Here is a 20,884-nt window from a genome sequence, read left to right on the forward strand (position 1 = left end):
CTAAAGTTAGGCCTGCGCGTCAGACCTGTTGTTGTGCGGGACAAAACGCAAACCGCAAGTGTCCACACGGAGATGTCGCTGGGATTGCCACACGCCGGCATGACCGCTCAAAGCATGTCAAATCCTGCTCTGCGAGACCCTCGAGTAGGCCTGCTTTCAAGCGCGGTCATAATCGTTCTTATTTTGAGAGCTGTGTCAATCAAACATGATTTAACATTCAAAGAAACTGGATTTTTTTTTTCAAGCTGAGCGGGTCTTCACCATCGAATTGCGTGAATAAGCATGTCGCGAGTTGTCGCCTTTCTGAAGAGTAGGCAGGTGATGTGTCCCTTCAGTTGAATAATAATAATAATAATAATAATAATAATAATAATAATAATAATAATAATAATAATAATAATAATAATAATATAATAATAATAATAATAATAATAATAATAAAATAACAATAATAATGATAATAATATCGAAACACCGCGTCTGTATTTTTCAACCTCTGCCGTTCGTCACGGCGGTCTCGGCATGGCGGCTGACCGCAGCAGGTATCGGCAATCGGGGTAGTTTTTGCTGCTCGACAAGGAATCCCAGTTTCGCCATGCCTGCTGACAACACTATCCTAGAAATAGCGCCATTGCCACCGCTCACTGTCACTCGAAGTAAAACACGCACGGTGCCAATATTTCATATTCATTCTCTAAATTCGATTCGATAATTCCATTTTATCATAATGGTGCCGCATTGCCCTTGCCGTAGGAGCTTTCCACGCGTTAAATGATCCGATTCGCAACTGCGCCGAACTGCGCATGCACTAGAGGCACGGCACCTAGCCGTTTGCCTAGAGCCGGCCCACGGCCAATGACAATTTTTTCGGGAAGTACGACCGTTTTTCTACTTCTGAGCGAATAGTTCCGAGCGCGATTTCCTGTCGTTCGGCACCCGGCCCCCACTGCCTACGTACGGCCATGGCCAGCGCGCTCGACGGACCAACAGGCTGGAATTTCTTCACCGTTAACCAATTATAGTTTTTTTACGCCTAATAACGCCTGACAGAGTAAAATGGTTTCGAAACTGTCTTTCATGTGATGTGAGAACGACGGTCAAACCTATTCATGCCTGAACGAGACCAGGTATTCCTATGTCAGCTGGTGCACAGCCAAACGACAGGTTACCATCGCTTAAAAGCCGAAAGTACCACCATTGCATGACAATTTATCGCGGCTCGGACAGTGACGGCCCAACACGCCGCAACCCCCGGGCAAGGGGGAAGGACTGCGGCGGAGGCAATGGAGAAGACGGGGGAGGCGACGACGACGAAGTAGCGATAAAAGACGACAGGGACGGACTGGTCACGTACCACGACGAAACAAAGAGAAGCATACCCACTACCCCACAAACAGCTCGATAGGTCTCAAGAAAAAGATTGGAGAAGGTTGCCAACCAGAACGTTCCGAAACCCAGTACATTTAAACAGAGTAAATTCAACACAATACCCAAACCCGAGCTGCAAGCTCTCCAAGCACGAACACGCAGACATGGAACACATCTTATGGAAGTGCGCAAATATCAGATCAATATATGTAGAGGACAGCATAGAACCGGACCTTCTCGAGGAGCGATGGCTAAGCGCTCTGTCTAGCTCGGAACTACACGACTAACTATGGGCTATCCAGCGGGCCCGGGCAGCGGTGGAAACCTCACCGCACATACCCGGGTGGCCTGAGCCCGGGCTGGCAACCTCGCAGGTCCTTTTCTCATTAAAGTTTTTTCCGTCCGTCCGATATGAAATTGTCTTTGTACTTTGATCTAGGAAGCGCAAAATCTGGCATAAATTACCAGGCCGGTAGCAGTTTCATTCTGGTATAGCGTTTGCGCATTCCTTTAGCAGGGACAGCACGAGCGCACAAGTATACCGCTAAGTGCTTCTGGTATTCTGGTAATGATAAACAACAACTCTGTGCTGGCGTAGCGTTACCGCTATTGAATCTGAAGTAAAACTGCAAATTGAACGTAGCCTTCTCCCGGCCGCTGTCACTGGCTGCCTTTAATAGCATGCAAAGTTTCAGGCGCGCTCATATCATCATCATCATCATCATCATCATCATCATCATCATCGCCTGGTTACGCCCACTGCAGGGCAAAGGTCTCTCCCATACTTCTCCAACTACCCCGGTCATGTGCTAATTGTGGCCATGTTGTCCCTGCAAACTTCTTAATCTCATCCGCCCTATCCGCTCTCTATCCGCTCATATGATATGGACGAGCAATAGGCGTTGCTGTAAGCGGCTGTCATGAAGTGTTTCTAACCAGCCAACAAGCCAATTATTATTTTTCAAGGTTCTAGCTAACCCCTCCCTTCCTTCCCCTTACCATGGCGTCAAGTTCACCATTCATATTATGTTCTTTCGAAACCAATCGTAGCGACGACCGGTAGTCACACAGCTCAAGACGGCTGAAAGCGAAATCGTCACCACCTTGCAATGTCAGCAACAGTGTTCGGTTTCGGAAGAACATGGATGCTTATTAGGCGCACTTTTTTTTTTTCTCGCAAAATATTGGTTCAGAAAGCCTACAAAATCTGCGCAGCCGGCTGCGCCCAAGCCGGTGAACTGGATGGAAGATTCACGTGATCCGTGCGTTGACTACATTTCCCGTAGCTTTCCATTCGCCCTATCTTCCTCCGCTATGCTCGGTGCTCTAGAGCACACAGCCACGACAGAAATTTAATCAGTGGTTGCTGAGCTACGGCACGCCCAAGAAACTAATTTCGGAAGTTCAGTAACACTGTGATAACGCTATAACGGCACGATTAAACGCCTCCAGAGCTGGTGAAGAAGAAGACAGTGATAGCATGCAGCTCGTGAAGAGAACACGCTAGAGCGCTCGACTTGTGTGGCCGCGATATCGGCGGCTCCCGAGATCCCGCTGCGCCACGGCTGGTCGGCCTAAATAAACCGTGGCTACGGCGGCTACCCTTTCGCGCCGCCTCCCACAACTCTGGCGACCTTTCCCTGCTTTTTTTTTTTCCACCGACGCTATAAGGTCTATTGCATATCTCGACCGCTCGTCAGTTAATGCGTGCATCCGCTTTGAATCCCAGCGCTTCTCGAAGGCAGACGATCTCTACGGTTCTTCCTGGGTAAATATATTGGCATGCCCCTACGATGAGCGCAGTCATTTCTGGGTTTTTGATGCAGCACCGCGAACCTTCCTATTCGACAACAACTTCAGTTTACCTTTAAGGCACTGTACTTGAGGAAACATGGTATCAACCAGCCTTCATCTAGTGAACATCACGCGTTACATTAGGGGGTAATGCATGCTTGGATAAGTGCTTGCGATGCAAACAGCATTACAAAAAAAATTCAGTTACAGGTAAATTTTAGCGCTTTATACCGGGTGTTTAAGCGAACACTTTCGAAAAATTTTAATTGCCTGTGGCAAATCCCACAATTCTAGTCCATGAGCTGGTCTACTTGAAGAGGTGGACCTTACTTGCGCAAGAATACCTAATGCACAATCGATTAATTAACAAGAAACACCAAGTTTTTAACTAGTTATCTTATGGCATATCTCGCAAGTTACAAATTCTAGCCGGGGAGTTCGCAAGGCGGATACACTTGGAACGAATTCTCAGGATGGCACCAGTTTCGAGAAATTAATTAGCCAACTTCACGGACAAATACATCAGCGTTCTGTTTACTTTTGTGCTTCATGCATGAAACGACTGTTTGGTAAGAAAGTAAGTGGAACGACAGTGGATGTTAACCGCAAGTTTGACGGCGCATATCTCGTAAGTAGTGTCATACACAGATTTATTTTCAAGTGGATATGCCTTGCAGTCTCACCGGCTAGAATTTATAAATTGCCATATGTGCCATCAGGTAATTAGTTAAAACTCAATCAGGGAATTTTTCTTACTTAGTCGATTATGCGTTCGAATTTGGTGGACAAGTAATGACCGCCTCTTCGAGTAGACCAGCTCATGGGCTAGAATAGTGCTACATGGCACAGAAAAAATTTTTGAAAGTGTTCGCTGAAACACCCTGTATGCCTGTGGCACCGGCGATTAGGTAGCGTAGGCAATGTATCGCGAAAGCTTTTACGGATTTATGCGAAATACCGGCCTCCTGATTCATAGGATAAAGCAGGGCATCGACAAGCCATCATGACCCATGACCAGTTCTGATGGCTAATAATATGAGTGATAGAGACTTCGTGACCAATCGGTTGCGTATATGGTTCTGAGCGGTTACTTTCCAAGTAATAATCCCCAGCGAGCGCTCGGGGGTCGCCTGCTGTCTCGTGTGGGCTTTGTCCCAATTTCCTATGTCGTATTCACGTAATCGGCGCGTCTGGTCAAGTACCATATAAAAAGTTCCATTACATCACAGGTGTTCTTTGATATCGATTTGACGTGTGTAGTGTGGTCCCTGGCTCCCTGTGTATACATACGTTAGTCATCATACGTCATCATATGTCACGAGTTGTGCTAGACTCCGGCAAATACAGAAGGCCAGCGTGCTGCAACACAAATATTTATTGCGGCAAACTTTAGTGCCCCTCGTAACCAAAAGTAACTAGCCCGATAACAGCAGCATGTGAGAGCACGGGCGGCGATCGACAAAACAGAGAGCATCATCTACGCGAGGGCAGTACTTAAAGGACGTCAATGACCATGCGTAGAACTATCGCGAGAGACAGCGCGAGTTGCCCTGCCTGATACGATAGGCGCAACGCCAAGCTAGTATCGCGGTGGGTTTGCGCGAGTGCTTACACGCGATAACACTCGCCATTCGAAAGTCACCAGCGCAGATGCAAAGCCCGAAAGGCACGTGGCAATGTGCTAAGTGCGGAGGAGACAAAGGCTCAGAAGCACCTATAGGACGAGTTCGGTTTGGTGTGTGCGACAGACTCTGGTTTCGGTCGGCCAGGTACGCGGTCTTGGACCGCCCCAATTTTGTCTTTATTGAGGTGTCTCGCGGTGAAGGTACGTCCCCGACTGCGCTTACATATATCCACTAAACAAGAACAACGTTCTTCGTAAACACCAATCAAAGCTTCGCTTAAACAAACTGCCTCAGCATGTGGGATACTCATTACGTTTTGTACCATGGCGACTAAATGCACATAAATATGTAAAAAAAAAACACTTAAAGCAATGTCTTTGCAGTTCATGGTAAATTGCTACCAAGGCGAAGTGAAAAGCGCCACCCTAAAGTGCAGTGTTGCAAGAAGCAACACCGTGGGTTCATGAGGTGTCGAGCAAGCGGATTCACGTTCCACATTTATTACTTTTGTGATGCTGTGCAATTCAATCGCAATGTATGCCAATGAACCCCACAGTAGGGTATCCTCTTCCACGTAGTTCTAAGGAAACTACGGAGCTTTTTGGAGGTTTACTTTTGGTAGACAAGCAAGCTATTCGCGCTCATTCTGCACTCGGTCCTAAACCTTAACTCCTCGTTACTGAGCTTCGCGTCGTTTTTCTTGTCTATAAATTAGTTGCGAGTTTTGGCACCAGCGTGCGCTTTTACCGGTCTCATTCAGGTCGATTTCGAAGGCACATTCTGCGTCTACTGCGGCACAAATTTCTCTCTAGCCTTCTTTTGTGAGCCGCTCGCGGCTCGGAGATTCAACCTGTTAGTGGCTGACAAATGACGAGACCAATCACATAACGCATTTTGCATGTCCTCGGGAACATTACACGCGGAACAGGTCGGTGCGTTTGATTACGAAATTTCACAGTTAGGGAAGTTCATGTAGGGCACATTTAACTCGCTGCTTTGGAGGAAAGCTTGCTTTTGCCCACTCAGGCAGCGTGTACGTACTGTACGTTGTAACTAAACACGTGTGCTGTGCACACCCGTTCTCGTTGTAGACACTCTGTCATCGGTATGACACTGTTTCCTCTTGCCTAATCTGTACTGTTATCTGAGTGCGCCAGAAAAAAAAGTACAAGTACATGTCGACAGCCATCTAACAGCATTGTCTTTCAGACGAAGACAGTGACCTGATTCGCCTGAATCCAGAATGCGGCTCGTACCTAGAAACAGTAGTAAGAACCACCGCCAGGCACCGATGGCAGTGAACAGGATAGCATCGAAGAGAAAGGCCAAGGACAAAAGTTCGTTAATCCGGCTTGTGGCACGTTTTTTCCTAGCCCTTGAATTAGGAGCCGCACTATAGTTCTTCTTATAAAGGAATATAAAGCTTCTTGCGCATTGCGCCCATGAATTGAAGTTGTCTAGGTTCATTACCACTAAGTCAAGCTCTTGCGAACGGCCGTTCTGTTAATTAAACGGGGCACAAAAGTTATCAGGAGAGCATCGCATCAAGAAAGTAAGAGAGATAAATATAACCGCCATCGGTCGACGTCAGATACGTAATTACGCCACGTTCATTGCGGGGGTACAGCGGCGACTTTGTTCGCGTTTGCGCGCCTGAAGAATGTATAACTACCTGAATATTAATTCGAAGGTGCGTGTGCCGGCGGGGTAAGGCAGCTGCTTGAATGGCGGAAGCCTCATTTTGTGGAGTTCAACCCCTAGCTAGCAGGGACCCGAATTCCCGACTCTAGCTGTTAGCGCTCTCTCTTTATTAACGCCAAGGGTTTGAATTAAAACTAAAGGCGTTACGTTGATATATTCAGAGTAATTCTGCGCGCAGAATGCTTTTACAACATGCTGTCAGTACCGCTCAGCGCCGTTGTTAGTGTAAAAACAGGAGTTCATTTATGGCAACTGAATTCAAGGTAAAAAGAACAAAAAGGATGGGGTGATTTCTAGTGACTACGTAAAAGAATAATGAGATTAAAAAGCTTCGGTACCAATGAATCAGCACTCGTGTAAAAAATTTGTCGAAGCTTCCTAATTTAGTCCTAGAACAACAACAAACCACAACAACGGCAATAGCAAATAGTCAGTCCGCGTATGAATATTTATGACTCTAAACGCTCGCGCTCAGCTTAGTACTAAGAGCCGTCGCGCATTCCTCACTGGTGCTCGACGGCACCCGGATGAAACCACCACATTAGCATATAAATCTTTGGTTAGCGCATGAATTTGAATACTGAACATGTAATTATGGCACTGAATTATACCCGCATAAAGTCCGAACAGCAAACTCTGGACGGACCTAATTCCAGCAGCTTTACGTAATGTAGACATGCCTACCGTAAGGTTGGTATGTCTGCATTAGGTATTTCTCTATTGCGGTATTGCCGCCGTTTTTTGTGCTTAGTAGTGTATTATGGTCATGGATCAATTTCTCGCATCCATACACTTCTTTTGTTCGCCATTTAACACATCTCAGTGCGAGAAGAATTAGTTGCCATACCAGCGCGTGGTAAGAAACGAACTGCAACTATTGCAACTGCAAATGACAGCTATTAAAGCTATCACAACAGCAAATATTACATCGATAAGATATACATGCTCAAACCGGAACAGTAATTATCCCGACCAGTCACGCCTTCTTCTAATACAATATTTTCTGGTTATCCTTAATATTATGCGAAAAGGAGCAGCCGTCACTATTACAGGCTGTTTCTTATGTTCATTTTAAAAAAAACATACAACAGCAAGTCATTATGTCTACGACATACGAGTGCACGTAAATCAACTTTTCTGGTTCTCGTTGTACACACTCTGTCCTAGATGCGTCATATATGTATGTATGTATGTATATATATATATATATATATATATATATATATATATATATTGAAGCAAGCATATTTTATATTGAAAACCTCTCACACATGGCGGTTTAGACAACACCTTCAAATATTTTCGCTCGTGGGAGAAGTCAGCACTCATCGCAATAACGCCGTAATGCATTCTTCGAGTCAGAGATAAAGGAAAAGAACCTGACATAATTCTCCTAAAGCTGACGCAGCATGAATGTTATCCATATAATACGCAATGAAAGTATTATCCATACTAGAACTAACTTTTTAGTAAACCTCAACAACGTATCGGTACGTGCACCAGACAGTGCGCGTGAGCTCTACCGTCAAGTATTTGACTAAAAGGGTGTTGCCATTTCTTTAAGCCAGCGGAAATGAAGTACGAAGCAGTAGTAGTCCAGAACGAGTTGGAATGCCGAGCCTAGGCTCCTTGCTCGCTAAATAACCCGTCCGCTGACAGGAAACGTGCAAAGAAGAGCAAGTACTTACTGGACAACTTCGCAGACAGGGTGTCGAACCGAACAGTTTTCGGATTTGGTGCGGGTTTAGGTTGAGGCCTAAGCCTATTTTACGGTTCGGTCAAGCTTCAGCTCCAGAGCAAACGTAAAACAATTCGAACTGGTTTGAACCGTTTTATGTGGGTTCATAACCATTCAAAATTAAGGGGAAGGAAAAAAATTTAGAGAACAACGTTTCTCAGCTTCACCTGCGATTTTATTTCAGCGAAATATTGTTTATTTCTTCTCTAAGAGACGCGTACGGACGCATCCCTAGTATCTTGATATTACGCATGAACTTGGATACCTTCTGACCGGAGTCGTGCCAGCGTGCTGTGATTTGTTTTCGAATGACATAATGCTCAAAGCGCTTCATTAAGTTGTGCCTCCAAGCGGTCATACAGCTGCGTACCCCTCACTCGTTGAAGTTGAGGAACCAGGGTAAAACTAATATATTAAGATTTGGCAACGATACAGACATGTTTGACAGGCGCTTTTCTTACAAACGGTGTTCTGTTCTGTACAGCTTGAAACGGTGTTCTAACGACACATCCATGCAAGTCCTGTTACGTCTAGAAGGCTGAAACCTAAACTCTGTCACACGCTTTGTCGTGTTTGAATTGCCGCACCCAGCACGTTAGGGGATTTTACGCCATTTGGGTCTTTGCTGTAGAGTTGGTGGAGGTAAATTATATTATGGCTGTGGCCCTCAACCCGAAAAGTCACTACTGAGGCTGACCTTCTCCTAGTTGTCTCATTTCATGGAGTTACACCAACCTAGACCGATGGCCTCTTATCATTCAAAGTACTTGCAACAAGTAGAACAAGCTTACGCCACACTGATAATTCTTTAGAGCTCTAAATAAAAAAATGCTTATTTCGTAATCACGTACGTATCTGCGGCTGAATCCAGGAAGCTGTTCGTTCGTAAGTGCTTATCACCATTGGCCGGTCGCATTATCTAATTATATATCTACCATCAGGACTGGTTGCTACTTTCTCTTACGACCAATGCTAGCGTAAGAGGCTTTTTGCGAACATGGGTCCTGGTATCCAAATTCAACGGGGCGCGTTCCTTACCTCTTTCTTTCACCGACATTGTTACATAAATCATAGTCACGTCACACGTGACGCAAAGCCGAAACCAAGAAGAAAGTCAGGGTTTCACTGCATAGATTTCTCATGCGTATTTGGATTACAACCGCAGCGCCGCCAGCCGTGCGCGGCATTAATCCGTGTAGTTGTAAAGTACGGCACTACCTTAATGCGAAGTAGTTTTGTCCGAGTCCCCGAGTTTCGCTTGTGTATCTGGCCGTTCTCATGGGCTGATCCCGCAGATGTTGGAGTCTGAACATGTACCGTTGGGGCCACTGGTTGTGCACCCCAGAGATTGTGCCCCTGGCATTACTGTGTATCTACCACTGGGCATGTGTACAGTGCAACAGTGCGCAACAGTATTTCAATGCGAGAAATCGACGCCGCTGCAGCACAGGCAACTAATAGTGCTGAATGTTTGTGTCTCTTATCAATTAAATGCTGAATGCTTTAGTCATTCATGATGGCATCCAGCATGAAATCTATCGTCTTTATTCGTATCAAATATATATATATATATATATATATATATATATATATATATATATATATATATATATATATATATATATATATATATATATTAGCGCTACGTGCGCCTCAGAAAGCATCACCGCAACCCTTCCCCGTTACTTGCCTAAGTGGATATACCATGCACACCTGAACAGTAGAAACATCCACTTAACAAGAACTAAAATGCCACAAAAATACTAAATTTGCATGCGAAGGTTGTGGGATCGTTCCCCACCGGCGGCAAGTTGTTTTTCATCCACTTTCATTTCCATTAATTTATCGTTTCTTTATTTCATTTATAAGCACATGCTATTTCCCCTTTGTTCTCCTTGGTGTGAGCGTTTGTTGGCTTCTTATGATATGATTAATAAAGATTGGGCCTCTCGGTTAACCCCCTTTCTTCTTGTATAAATTTGCCCTGGGAAAGTTAAATGGATTTCCGTGAAGTTAGTTGTTGAGACTTCATTTGAAGCATTTTTTTAAAAAGAAATTCTGAAATATACCAATCGTCCAAGGACCCCCATCGAGAGCTACAGTGTGAAAACCTAATTGGATACCAAAAATTAACCAAATATGGCAGATCAATTTTTCTTGGACCTTAATGGTTACAATAAAAAATGGAAGTGACAAATTATTTTTGTTGTCCCTTGCAGCAGCAATATGGGCAACTGCACGGGACCTTCTGAAGTGTTCGTACAACTGGTGCGGAATGGTTATTCCACGAAGTCCCGGTTTAGGTTCAGCTCCAAGATGGCGTAAAAAGTAATGGTTCACGTCGCTTTCGGTTCAGCGGAATATAACGGTTTAGCTCCACACCCTGGTCCTAGATATCCCGCCAGTCAACAAACTTTGAAATGTACTCTATATTGTGAGATACCTGCTTACATCGGGTAATTACAGGTGTACACGAAGGCCTGTATTCACGAAAAAATGTTCTAATGCTAGAATAGTTTCGATGGTGATGTTGGATATAAGATTACCGGAAGTGGCCGGCCAATCGCAAACGGCACTTACGAATGGAAACCTTTGTGAGGCCAATGCCTGATCTGCTTTTCTCTTCATACGCCAATAAGTGTTTGTTCAGGGAATCGCTATTGTCTGGACATTAATCCAGAAATCATTCTGCGCGCGAAAACTTTTTGCCAATGTGCAGCCATCACCCTTCATTTCACTATCACGATTGGAAGGCCCTTCTTTTCGGCATAGTTCTTCAAACCGATTGTAAGATGAATTTGTGAACTAAACAAAAAAAATGTAATTTCGGCTGATGTGAAATGAGCCACGTTTTCTATGGTACACATTTGAACGGTGGTTCTCTGTGCGTTTGCTGCGCCATTGAATTAGTTCGGGGTGCGCTGTAAAGGGTAATCAGACCCGTTAGCCTCCGTTAAGATTCTCAAACAGAAACCAAATAGCTGAACACTCATCTTCTTTTCTTTTTTACTTTCAGGCACCAGGAATTCTTAAAGGACTGTCCCAGTGGCTTCATGACAAAGTCGGTGAGTAGTACTTATAAATGGCTGCATGTTTTCTGCCCTTTGTTGGGTTTTCAGGTTTGTAGGTCTTCTTACGCATGCGAACGTTGTAACTTACATGAGCAGTCTTTGGTTGCCCTTATACAAGCACACTATATGGGAGCCCAATTTCTATGACCACAAGTGGCCCCTCTTATTAGCATTAGGACGTTTGGTTAGCATTGCTCGGGCATCATTTTGATGAATATATTCTGGCTACGCTCGTAGCTCAAAATGTGCTATATAGATTCAAATGCACTGCGTGTACAGTTACAGTCACATGTGCACAACGTCTTTAAAGCAGATGACGAGCGTTCGCGAAGGCGCCGTGAATGAGAAAAATTGCGGTCCCCGCAATAGGCGTATGCGATGTATAGGCGGCAAAAGTGCTCAAGCATCATCAGTCTATCCGTACTCGGGATCTTAAATCAGAAGCCGTGGTGTGTGGACTCATTCTCAATAAGGTAAGAGAAGAGTTATAGCAAAAATAAGAACGCTCTTAAATGGACTGAATTTAAGAGCTGCGTTGCGACAGACAGTAGGGCAGTGGTTTATTAGTTTACATCGCGATATCAATTACACGGACACTCGAGCCGCGTTTTCGCCATCGAGGTCGGCGCTGTAGTCGCTGCCGCTCTCGATTCCGGTCGGCCCGGCCCGCTGAGCCCGCACGGCGTGTGTCGGTTGTCACGTGACTGATTTGGGCGCGAGGCCAGTCATTCGAGGGAGAGCTCAAAGGTTGAAAGCTTGATTCGTGTCGTGTTCAGGCGCAACCGATGTTGGTGGAAACGTGACAGCGTCCGCACTGCTCGGACGTTGCACGTCCACGCCGTGTTTGAAGGTCACGCGATCTGCGGGTGCCAGGTCAAAAGGTGAACATGCAAGGGCGAATCGGGTAAGATGGTGGCTTCTTGCACGCGGCCATCCCGCGCGCCCTGTGTTAAGTTCATGTCTTGCTGGTCACGCTATCTGCATAGTTTCTGAGGCACGGCGACGCTGCAACGGAGAGTGGCAGCGCGGGACATTCGCTTCGGGACACGCGTGCACGCTCTCAGTTGCCGGCGCTCGTCGTCCCCCCAGCGTTGTGATGGCGAGTGTTTGCGGTCATTGAGTGTACTCTGTTCACGATTTCCTTCCGGCACAGGCATCACGCTTGTTCTTTGCGTTTTTTATTTTTGTTTTGTTTGTTTGTTTTTAGTCAGAGAATCTTGACTGCAATTTATACTGGCCATAAAACTACGACCATTATTTAACTCGTCTGTTCCAGTGAGCGATGGCTCTGAATAATTGGCCTCTCGGGAAAAACTGCGACTTTTTTTATGCATGTTCATCCTCAAGAGAGCCCAGCTACGCCGTTCCTGTCGCAAGAGCCACTGCAGAAATTATCTCGACAAGAGTTCACGCTGTTAAGTTCATAGCCGCGCGTACGAGAAAACGACAGTGGTACATTGCATCGCATTTATAGCGCGTTTTATCCGCATAAACACTGGGAATGTGTTAGGTAGGCCCATTGCCTCAATGCGACAAGAGAGGCTGGTTCTGTGCGAGGAAGTCGTCTCGTGGAGTGCATGCGAACGCTCGCGTATCGCATTCACGGACACAGGAGAAGCAAGATGACTGCCGGCGTGTCCTGTCCTCCACTCAACGTCCAAAGGCATCCTCCAGCAACGGGAGCGGCATTTACATAAATGCGACCAGTGACGCATGGCGTCGCGTTCCTAGTGCACTGCATTCACAAAAACGATGGTAATGCACTAAAAGGCCTTAGTGCGACTAACGGAGATTTGAAACGGAGTAAGTCATCTGACGTGGTGCACGTGAACGCTGGCGTATCGCATTGAGGGAGAGAAGAAAAATAACAGGTGAGATGACTGCCGCATTCTGCTTTCCTCCTCACACCAGCAGATGAAATCACCGGAGAAAAAGATTGGGAGTTTTTTTTTCCGGACGAAGGAGAATCTGCAACATGCAAACGCCGTCACGTAGCATGGCCGTGATGCTCTAAAATACGGCACGCTACCATCGCATTCACGTAAATGCATGCTACCTATGCGTCCTGTTTATTTGCACAATGGTTCTCTCTACTGGAAGTTTAATGAAAGGCCGATAATTTCCCTAGGCTTGCACTCTATTTGCGCGGTGGTGAGCGAGCCAATAACAACTACTGAATAGAATGAAAATAATAGCTAAATAAGAATAGCTATAATATGTTGCTCCTATTTGTCAGTGCACTCGCGAATACCACTGTCTCCTTAGTGCTCCTGGGATATGTTAGCGAGCATGGAGTCCTTAGCCTCGCTCATATAATACCTTCCACGCGCACTTTGCTCACGGCAAACTGCTGCGTAGTAAACTGCGACGGAACCGTAGAGAATAGACATTAATCGACAGCAGCAATAAAGTGATACCAACAGCACGACAAAGAGTGTGGCAAATTTGTATGATGTGAGCATCCCAGGAAAGGGTGGGTTTGATAGGAATGGCAAGCGATCTAAAGTTATATGCGTGCTTGACAAGCCTGCTGTTTAGATAGACGGTTGGCAGATTCCACACGCGTTTTCCTTCAGGAACAAATACCATTGCTTCAGTTTTTATCACGGACTGTTAATGATTTGTGTGACTCCCAATGCACCAATGATTTCAGTGCCTAGATTCCTGGGGGTAATTGTACGGTTATGTCGGGAAAGGCTAGAAGAAGGGCGGTATCGCCAGCTAAATAATAATGTGTACGTCGCTACCAGTATTACGGAGATTATTTATATCTATATTAAATAGGAGCGGGCCCAAAGTACTACCTTGGGGGACGCGTTTTAGGGTTTGGAGTGATTCTGAATAAAAGTAATAAATACATATATATATATATATATATTACTATATATATATATATATATATATATATATATATATATATATATATATATATATATATATATATCTTAAGAACACAAGTATAGCTTAAAGTGCAACACCGGCGATTTTCTTACAATGTCAAACTAATGGAATATTTAACTTCGCAAGACCCCCCTGTCACGCGTCTGATCTTGAATTGTTACGCAAATTCAAAAATAAATTTAAATAAGCAAAAAAGCGCTAAAACGAAACCGAAACCTGACCAAGAAGCCGGGCGGACCTTTTCGTGTGACGTCACGAATGTCTCCACCGGGAAAGGCTCGCAAGGCATGCTGGTCGAGTAAGTTGGCAGCGAAGAGCAGACGCTCGGCTGAATCGTGACCGTGCCGGACCTTCAGGTGACAATGTCAGCTGCAACAGCTCTTGGGATCTGTCAAATATTGGCAGTTATGATTCAGACGAATGCAATAGCCACGAATCGTCGTTCGCATTCGACCCGCCACTATGTGAGCCAGCGCCCATGCGCTACATATCGGGCTGCAACATGAAGATCAAGGGCAGCCCTAACCATCGATTTTATTCGTGTTGCTTGCTATTTTAGGTGTTTTACCCCTTCTCAGGGAAGCGCTTCGCATGCTGACTGTTAGATTTGGAGCACGACTTTCCACATTTGTATCCGTAAGAACGCCGCTGCCAGTCCAAAGCACCGAACCGTGCATTTGTTTACATCGGCAGGTGCAGCGAGCACTCGCTGATCGCTTGAGACATACTGCTATAGCCGCTCGTCGATGACATCAGTTATTGTCAACATATCAAAACAGTTAGATTTTGTGCATGTAAGCACCGTTGCATCACTCTGAATCGCGCTGATATGAGCGACCACACACCTTCGAAAACAGCGAGCGGGAGACCGTATAGTATGGGAGCGTTGTTAATTATGCTGGCTACTTATCAGTCTTCGTATTCTCTTCATGCACGCAATATGTTTCGTAAGGTGGACATAGATGAGCACTTTGCACGTATGATCGTTCATGTAGGGAACGCGTAATTTTCTCGCGGAAACACCGATGTCAGTATAGACACCGTTGGCAGCTGAACGATGCGGTTGTTTACGCTGCTGCATCGAGGAGCCTACGCTTATTTCCCATTTGGGATACGAGGCAAGCAGTGTACCTCGGAAGCTAAATAATGTGTCTGCATGACAATGCGCAAAAATACACCCATGCTCGTATTCGCATTTAATTTAGGGAAGTGCCGGTGAGTGTGGCGGGCAGCTTTCCGTCGAAAACGGCAACGTACCGATGTCGATACTGCTCCGTGTCATCGCTTTTCGCTTTTTGTGTGTGCGCTGTACGAAATGAGGAATCGTTTATTTCAAATACGCATAGCCAAAACTGAACTGCAGAAGAAGTTTTCTTCATCCTGATGTCTTAATTAACTTCAGGTCCGTCGCTCAGGTCCACCAGCAGCAGACGCATGAACTACGCGACTGGGGCATATAGGCTTAACCTAGGCTGAATGCGATCGGCATCGGCTCAAGCTGTGTGTGCGGATGGCGAGAGCTGAAGCAAGGTAAATATACCTGGTAGGGAAGCTTCCATAGGAGCCCATACGTTCAAAACATGGCGGTCTATCGGCGGTTCATGGGGCTTGGGGCTTAACGCCATCTGTATGTGGTGGAAACACTTCCGGGGGAAGAAAAAATAATGTGACGCCATGTCCGTTAAAAGCAGAAGTGACGTCACTTTGTTTTCGAACGCGCAAAATTTGTTTTGTTGGCCTGCTTTTGGAGCTATATAGTCAAATGCCCCGCCATTCGACTTGATGGGCGTGTCGAGCTTTCAGCGCGGAAAGCGATGCAGGAAAAGCCAGCCGTACGGTTGTCGAAATCGCACCCCTGCGCAGAACATACTTTCTTTGGAGGCCGACGAAAGCTTTAGGTGTAGAGTGCTGATCCTATCGTCGGACGCCAAGCTCGTCGGCCGGCGCAGTCGCACGAAAACAACTACACAACTATCTGGCGGTCGTAACTCACTACTTTTGATTGAACAGATTAAGAAGGGATGAAACTACCCGCGTCGCCAAATTCAAACTTCGACAAGCAAGAAATCACAAACTGTGAGGGGGGCGTATTTGAACAGGTGAACTTTACGAGGGCACCTTTCTGCCAATTTCAATATGTGCATTGCATTGCGAGTGATAGTGGCAACAACGCCCCCTGTAACGATGAGCGCCGAAAATAAATGCCTTTATTAATAACAATAAAATTGAATAAACTTGTATTTTCTTAACTCGTCACGAATATATAAAATTGACCAGGAATTTTATTTTCGTTGACTGAATCTAACTGTGTCTCGCTTGAATTAAAAAACGTTTTTTTCTTTCCCAATGTTTGTTCCCTCCAAACATAGTCGCGCTTCAATCACTGCTCCCATAACCACCCTTGCTGATGTCGGTGACAATCTGTACTGAACCGCTTTTCGCCCGAAGCTTCGCGACCTATTTGGATCGACCTTGGCTGAAGTTCGTCAGCCAACAACGCAACACCACTTGCCTCCCCATCTCTTTCCCATTTACAAAGAACGCAACTTCTCGCGACAGCAACTTCTCACGCCATGCACCAGCTCACGATCGTCGACTTTTCGACGCTCTCGTCGCTGTCGTCTGCATGATTCAAGCATACTCTGCATGGAAAACTCCTGACGTCATACACATTGTGGCCTGTAACTGAGGAGTAAGCAAGGTAGGGTGTTCGAGGCAATTAATAAAATTCATTTGTAAAAGATCTGTGCAACTCTCAAACCTGCTTTCTTGAGGACATGACGGAAGTGTTCAGAGCAACGTACCCAGCGAATTTCATTGACATCCGTTGATATAAAAAAATCGCCGGAGTTGCCTTTAATAAGATTCTGTACATGTGTACGAATGCCACAATACTCTAGCTTTATAGTTTTTTAAACGATATTAATTGCTGAATAGTGTCAAACACCATAGTACAATCGACAAATAGGTAGCCAGTATGATTGATTGCCTATCAATGTTATCAACTATACATTCTCTTTGAACAAGTAGTGCGTGCTTGGTGGATCGCTTTACGGTGAACCCAAACTAGCAGTCAGTTATAAAACACAGCTGTTTTCACGAGAAATTCACTAAGACTGCACATAATTATTCGCTCTAAAGATTTTGAAAAATGCGGGAGCACCTATATAGATCTATAGTTGCCAAGGCCATTTTACCACCTTTTTTTTGTACCTAACAACCACTTTTGACAACTGTACATCAACAGGAAACTAGCCTGTTTCAAGGTCAGCGTTATGAATGTCCGCCTGACACGGCGCCATTTTACTTGGGACACACTTTACCGGTCTACTTTATATGCAATGTGCGTCATTGCTATTCAATTTTCTTGAAATAATGAAAGCAATAATAACTTCTAGATTGTTTGTTGCTTCCAGGAACAATGAGTGAGCTGATCTCGGGCATAAATATGTGAATATGCCTGTGTTATCGCATGTGGCGTCATGGAGACGAGCACGCAGAAGTACAGAGGGTTTCGGGGGGGGGGGGGGGGAAGCTAGCGCAGTGAAGGTAGATAACCGGATGACGAGGGTAGCGGCGGCATCTGGAACTGACCCGCTGGCCCTGACTAGATCGCCATAGCTCGTCGACATTCGACACGGCGTGCAACGGAAGGTTAAATATGGCGCTAATACGGATACTTCATCGAAGATGAGTTGGCATAGCGCTGTTGTATACGTGCCGAAACTGCTTGATAAAGTTATACTGCCACGTAAGAATTTTTATTATACGCAAATAAATCGTTCTCTCAGACAGCTCCGCGTAACCAGTGTCGGAGCGATCGATGTGTGTCTTCTATCCCTTTCGGAACCGGGCAGTCACCGGCTGTTCCGAAAAAAGTTCAGTGTTGTTCGGCATGTTAATGCATCTTAAATGCGCACACGTCATTTTTACAAGGTGAGTTTAGGAGGTTTTGTGACGTAGCCTGTCAGAAAAGCGAAGGGGGCGCAGCTCGACAACTTTTGACCAATAGCGGAGAGCTAATGGCGAAAATGGTGTGGAATCAGAAATATAGTTATTTTAATTTTCTTCGGCCTAATCACGCATATGAGCACACGCACTCGCAATCACGGACACGTAATATGAGATGTGGAGCTTTCTTGGTTTCTGTGACGCCCCGTGACAGACAGGCGAAGTGGGGGTAGCCCGATAAGTGTTTGTTCAGTGGTGGAGGGCTGATTGCAGAAATAGAATAAAAACAGTTTGAAATAGCTTTACGCTGGAGCACCCCAAGATTGCAATACGTATGTGTTTCGTTTTTGACAAGTTGCAAAAGGCGACGGGTCATCCACAACCTATACGAGACTGGTGTAAGGGCCCCCATATAGGGAAACATTCATGATACGTCGGTAACAAGAGAACCAGGAAAGGGGTGCAGGCGATATCAGCTGAAGCAGCGCGATAGGCGGCACTCGAGTCCACAGTGATAATTCTGTCTAAATAAATCACGAACGCGCTCGCATACAATTTTTTACCCAATAATTAGGTTATGTTCTTTTCTATCATGATTCTTTGCGTGCAATACTGCAGGCAGCTGGTTCCTTGCGTCAGCAGCAATACGACACGTAAACTGTACATTTGTTGTTGCTGATTATGTTACCGATGACGTTGTAGGTTCAATACGCGTCGGACACTTAATAAGGTTTCCCAAATTCAGTAGATTCAAGCCCAGTTAGCCTCTGCTTGAACGGACTGCGTTGTTCTACGGCGCTTTTACACATATCAATATTAAAGTGGCCAGCTGCTTACGGTGCATTATTCCTGGAGTTCAAATGAAAGAGGGCACGCTCGAAGTGGCCAAGGAAGATTGACAAGTTCTCTCGTGGGAGGCCGCAAATGACAGCGAATATCAGGCAGCGTGAGTTAATTGCGAGAATTTTAATATGCCCATATTCTGTGACGCAATTCGAGAGTTGGACTCAATAGTTGTGTTTTTATAAGGAGACGGTTGACGAACTTGTCCAGCGAAGCGCAGAGCTCAGATTCGTTATTTAGGGATCACCATTTTAGCTATATTACTTCACAGACACTAACAATGGTGAATTGAATTCTGGAGACTTTACGTGCCAAAACAACGATTTGACTAGGAGACACGCCGTGGCTGGGGACTCCTCATTAATTTTGACCACCAGGGAATCTTTAACGTGCCCCCAGTGTACGGGCCACGGGCTTTTTTGCACTTCGGTCATGTCGAAATGCGGCCGCCGCGGCTGTAATTCAATCCCGCGACCTCGTGCTTAGCATCGCCGCCCCCTAGCCGCTAAGCCACCGCGGCGGGTCCCAGCAAGGTTCTTCGTGGGGCTACATAGTCGCACGATATTTATTTCTTCGTAGCGCGGGTTATATTCAAATGGACCCTGACGCTTCCTACCACGCATTTTTTTTTTTTTTTTTTTGCGTGGTGGCCTTTAAAGAAAAAAACGACTTCTGTTCTCGGCTAAATTTTGGGGCATCCTGTGTATAGTACATTAATCCTGCGAGGAAGCCAATTAATGATTCGGCATCCCAGACAATTTTCGTATTCAGGTCGTATTTGCTGAACGCCGTCGCCGCCGAAACCCCGGCGGCCCATTGCGCTCTCTGCGAAGCAGGTTTATTAAAACAGCGGACAGAGTCCAAATCGCCCACCCGCAGTCCCGGGTATCGAAGCACGTTGATGCGGACAAGCTGCCGCAGCCGTGCCCTGGGAATGACGCTGCGCCGCCTTCACGGTAGCCGTGAACGGGGGAATCGTAGGGAGTACAGCGCACAATAGGCGATCCCGTTAGGCAACGCGCACGGCGCGTAGGACCGGTTACGGCTCGCGTGAAGTTGCTTCACGGCGCCCGTACGAGGAGCGCCCAAGGGTTGCGACACCGTAGGTGGAACCTCGGGTAGAGGTACGTGGTAGCGGCGAGGGCGCGGTTGGCACAGGCGGGGCACTCCCATTTCGTGTCGCGTCGCTGGGCTATTACGCGTTCTTTTTCCCTGTAGTGTAGCAGTTGTTTGGCTTGTGGCAGCAGTCTCGCTTATCCTGATGTTGCTGTAGATGCCCACTTAGTTGAAAAATCAAATTGAAGAATTGCACACTACTAAGGACTTACGTGCGTTTCCTTCAACTGCAACACAAACAGCTGGGTGTGCTTCACATGTTCGTCTTAAAGATTAACTGTAAATGAGGGGCCGAATCTGTGAAGTTTTTTTCCGCCCTAAGCGCTCTTCGCCATTGCGAATTCACAGAGCTTTCCGTCCTAAGTGCTCTTCGCCACTGCCGAATAATGACGAAAACGGAAACAGTAAATGTTGCGCAATCTGTTTACCTTATATAGGACTCAAAATTGCGATATAATTGAACAAAACAGACAGAGCGTACACGTAGAGGGTTTTTTAAAACAGAAAATAAAAAGACGCAGCCAGTTCACCGCAGTTTGCCTAAAAGGTCAGAACATCACCGAACATATCATCAAAGCCAAGCACCACAGCGCATAAACTGTCATTTCCGTCGAAAAATAAGCGGCAGCAATTGGTAGCCCATAAGACAAAACGAATCTAAACGTATTGAAAGAACCACCAAAATAATAACTCGGTGGATGTCTATACACAAATCCGATATCGCTATAAATCACTAACATTACTAAGGCTTTAAGATCAGTTCCTTGTGCTGGCGC

The 20,884-nt window shown here is 45.8% G+C and overlaps 1 protein-coding gene across 1 annotated transcript in view; it reads left to right on the forward strand.

The window, feature by feature from the left end:
- The window catches only part of LOC126516748 (frequenin-1-like), a 559,465-nt gene that overhangs the window by 376,410 nt on the left and 162,171 nt on the right, over positions 1–20,884 (forward strand). Inside the window, exon 3 of the mRNA XM_050166847.3 lies at positions 11,243–11,291. Coding sequence (XP_050022804.2) covers positions 11,243–11,291 — 49 coding nt within the window. The remainder of the gene's footprint in view (positions 1–11,242; positions 11,292–20,884) is intronic.

This window comes from Dermacentor andersoni, chromosome 1 (genome assembly GCF_023375885.2).
Source record: "Dermacentor andersoni chromosome 1, qqDerAnde1_hic_scaffold, whole genome shotgun sequence".
NCBI lineage: Eukaryota > Metazoa > Arthropoda > Arachnida > Ixodida > Ixodidae > Dermacentor > Dermacentor andersoni.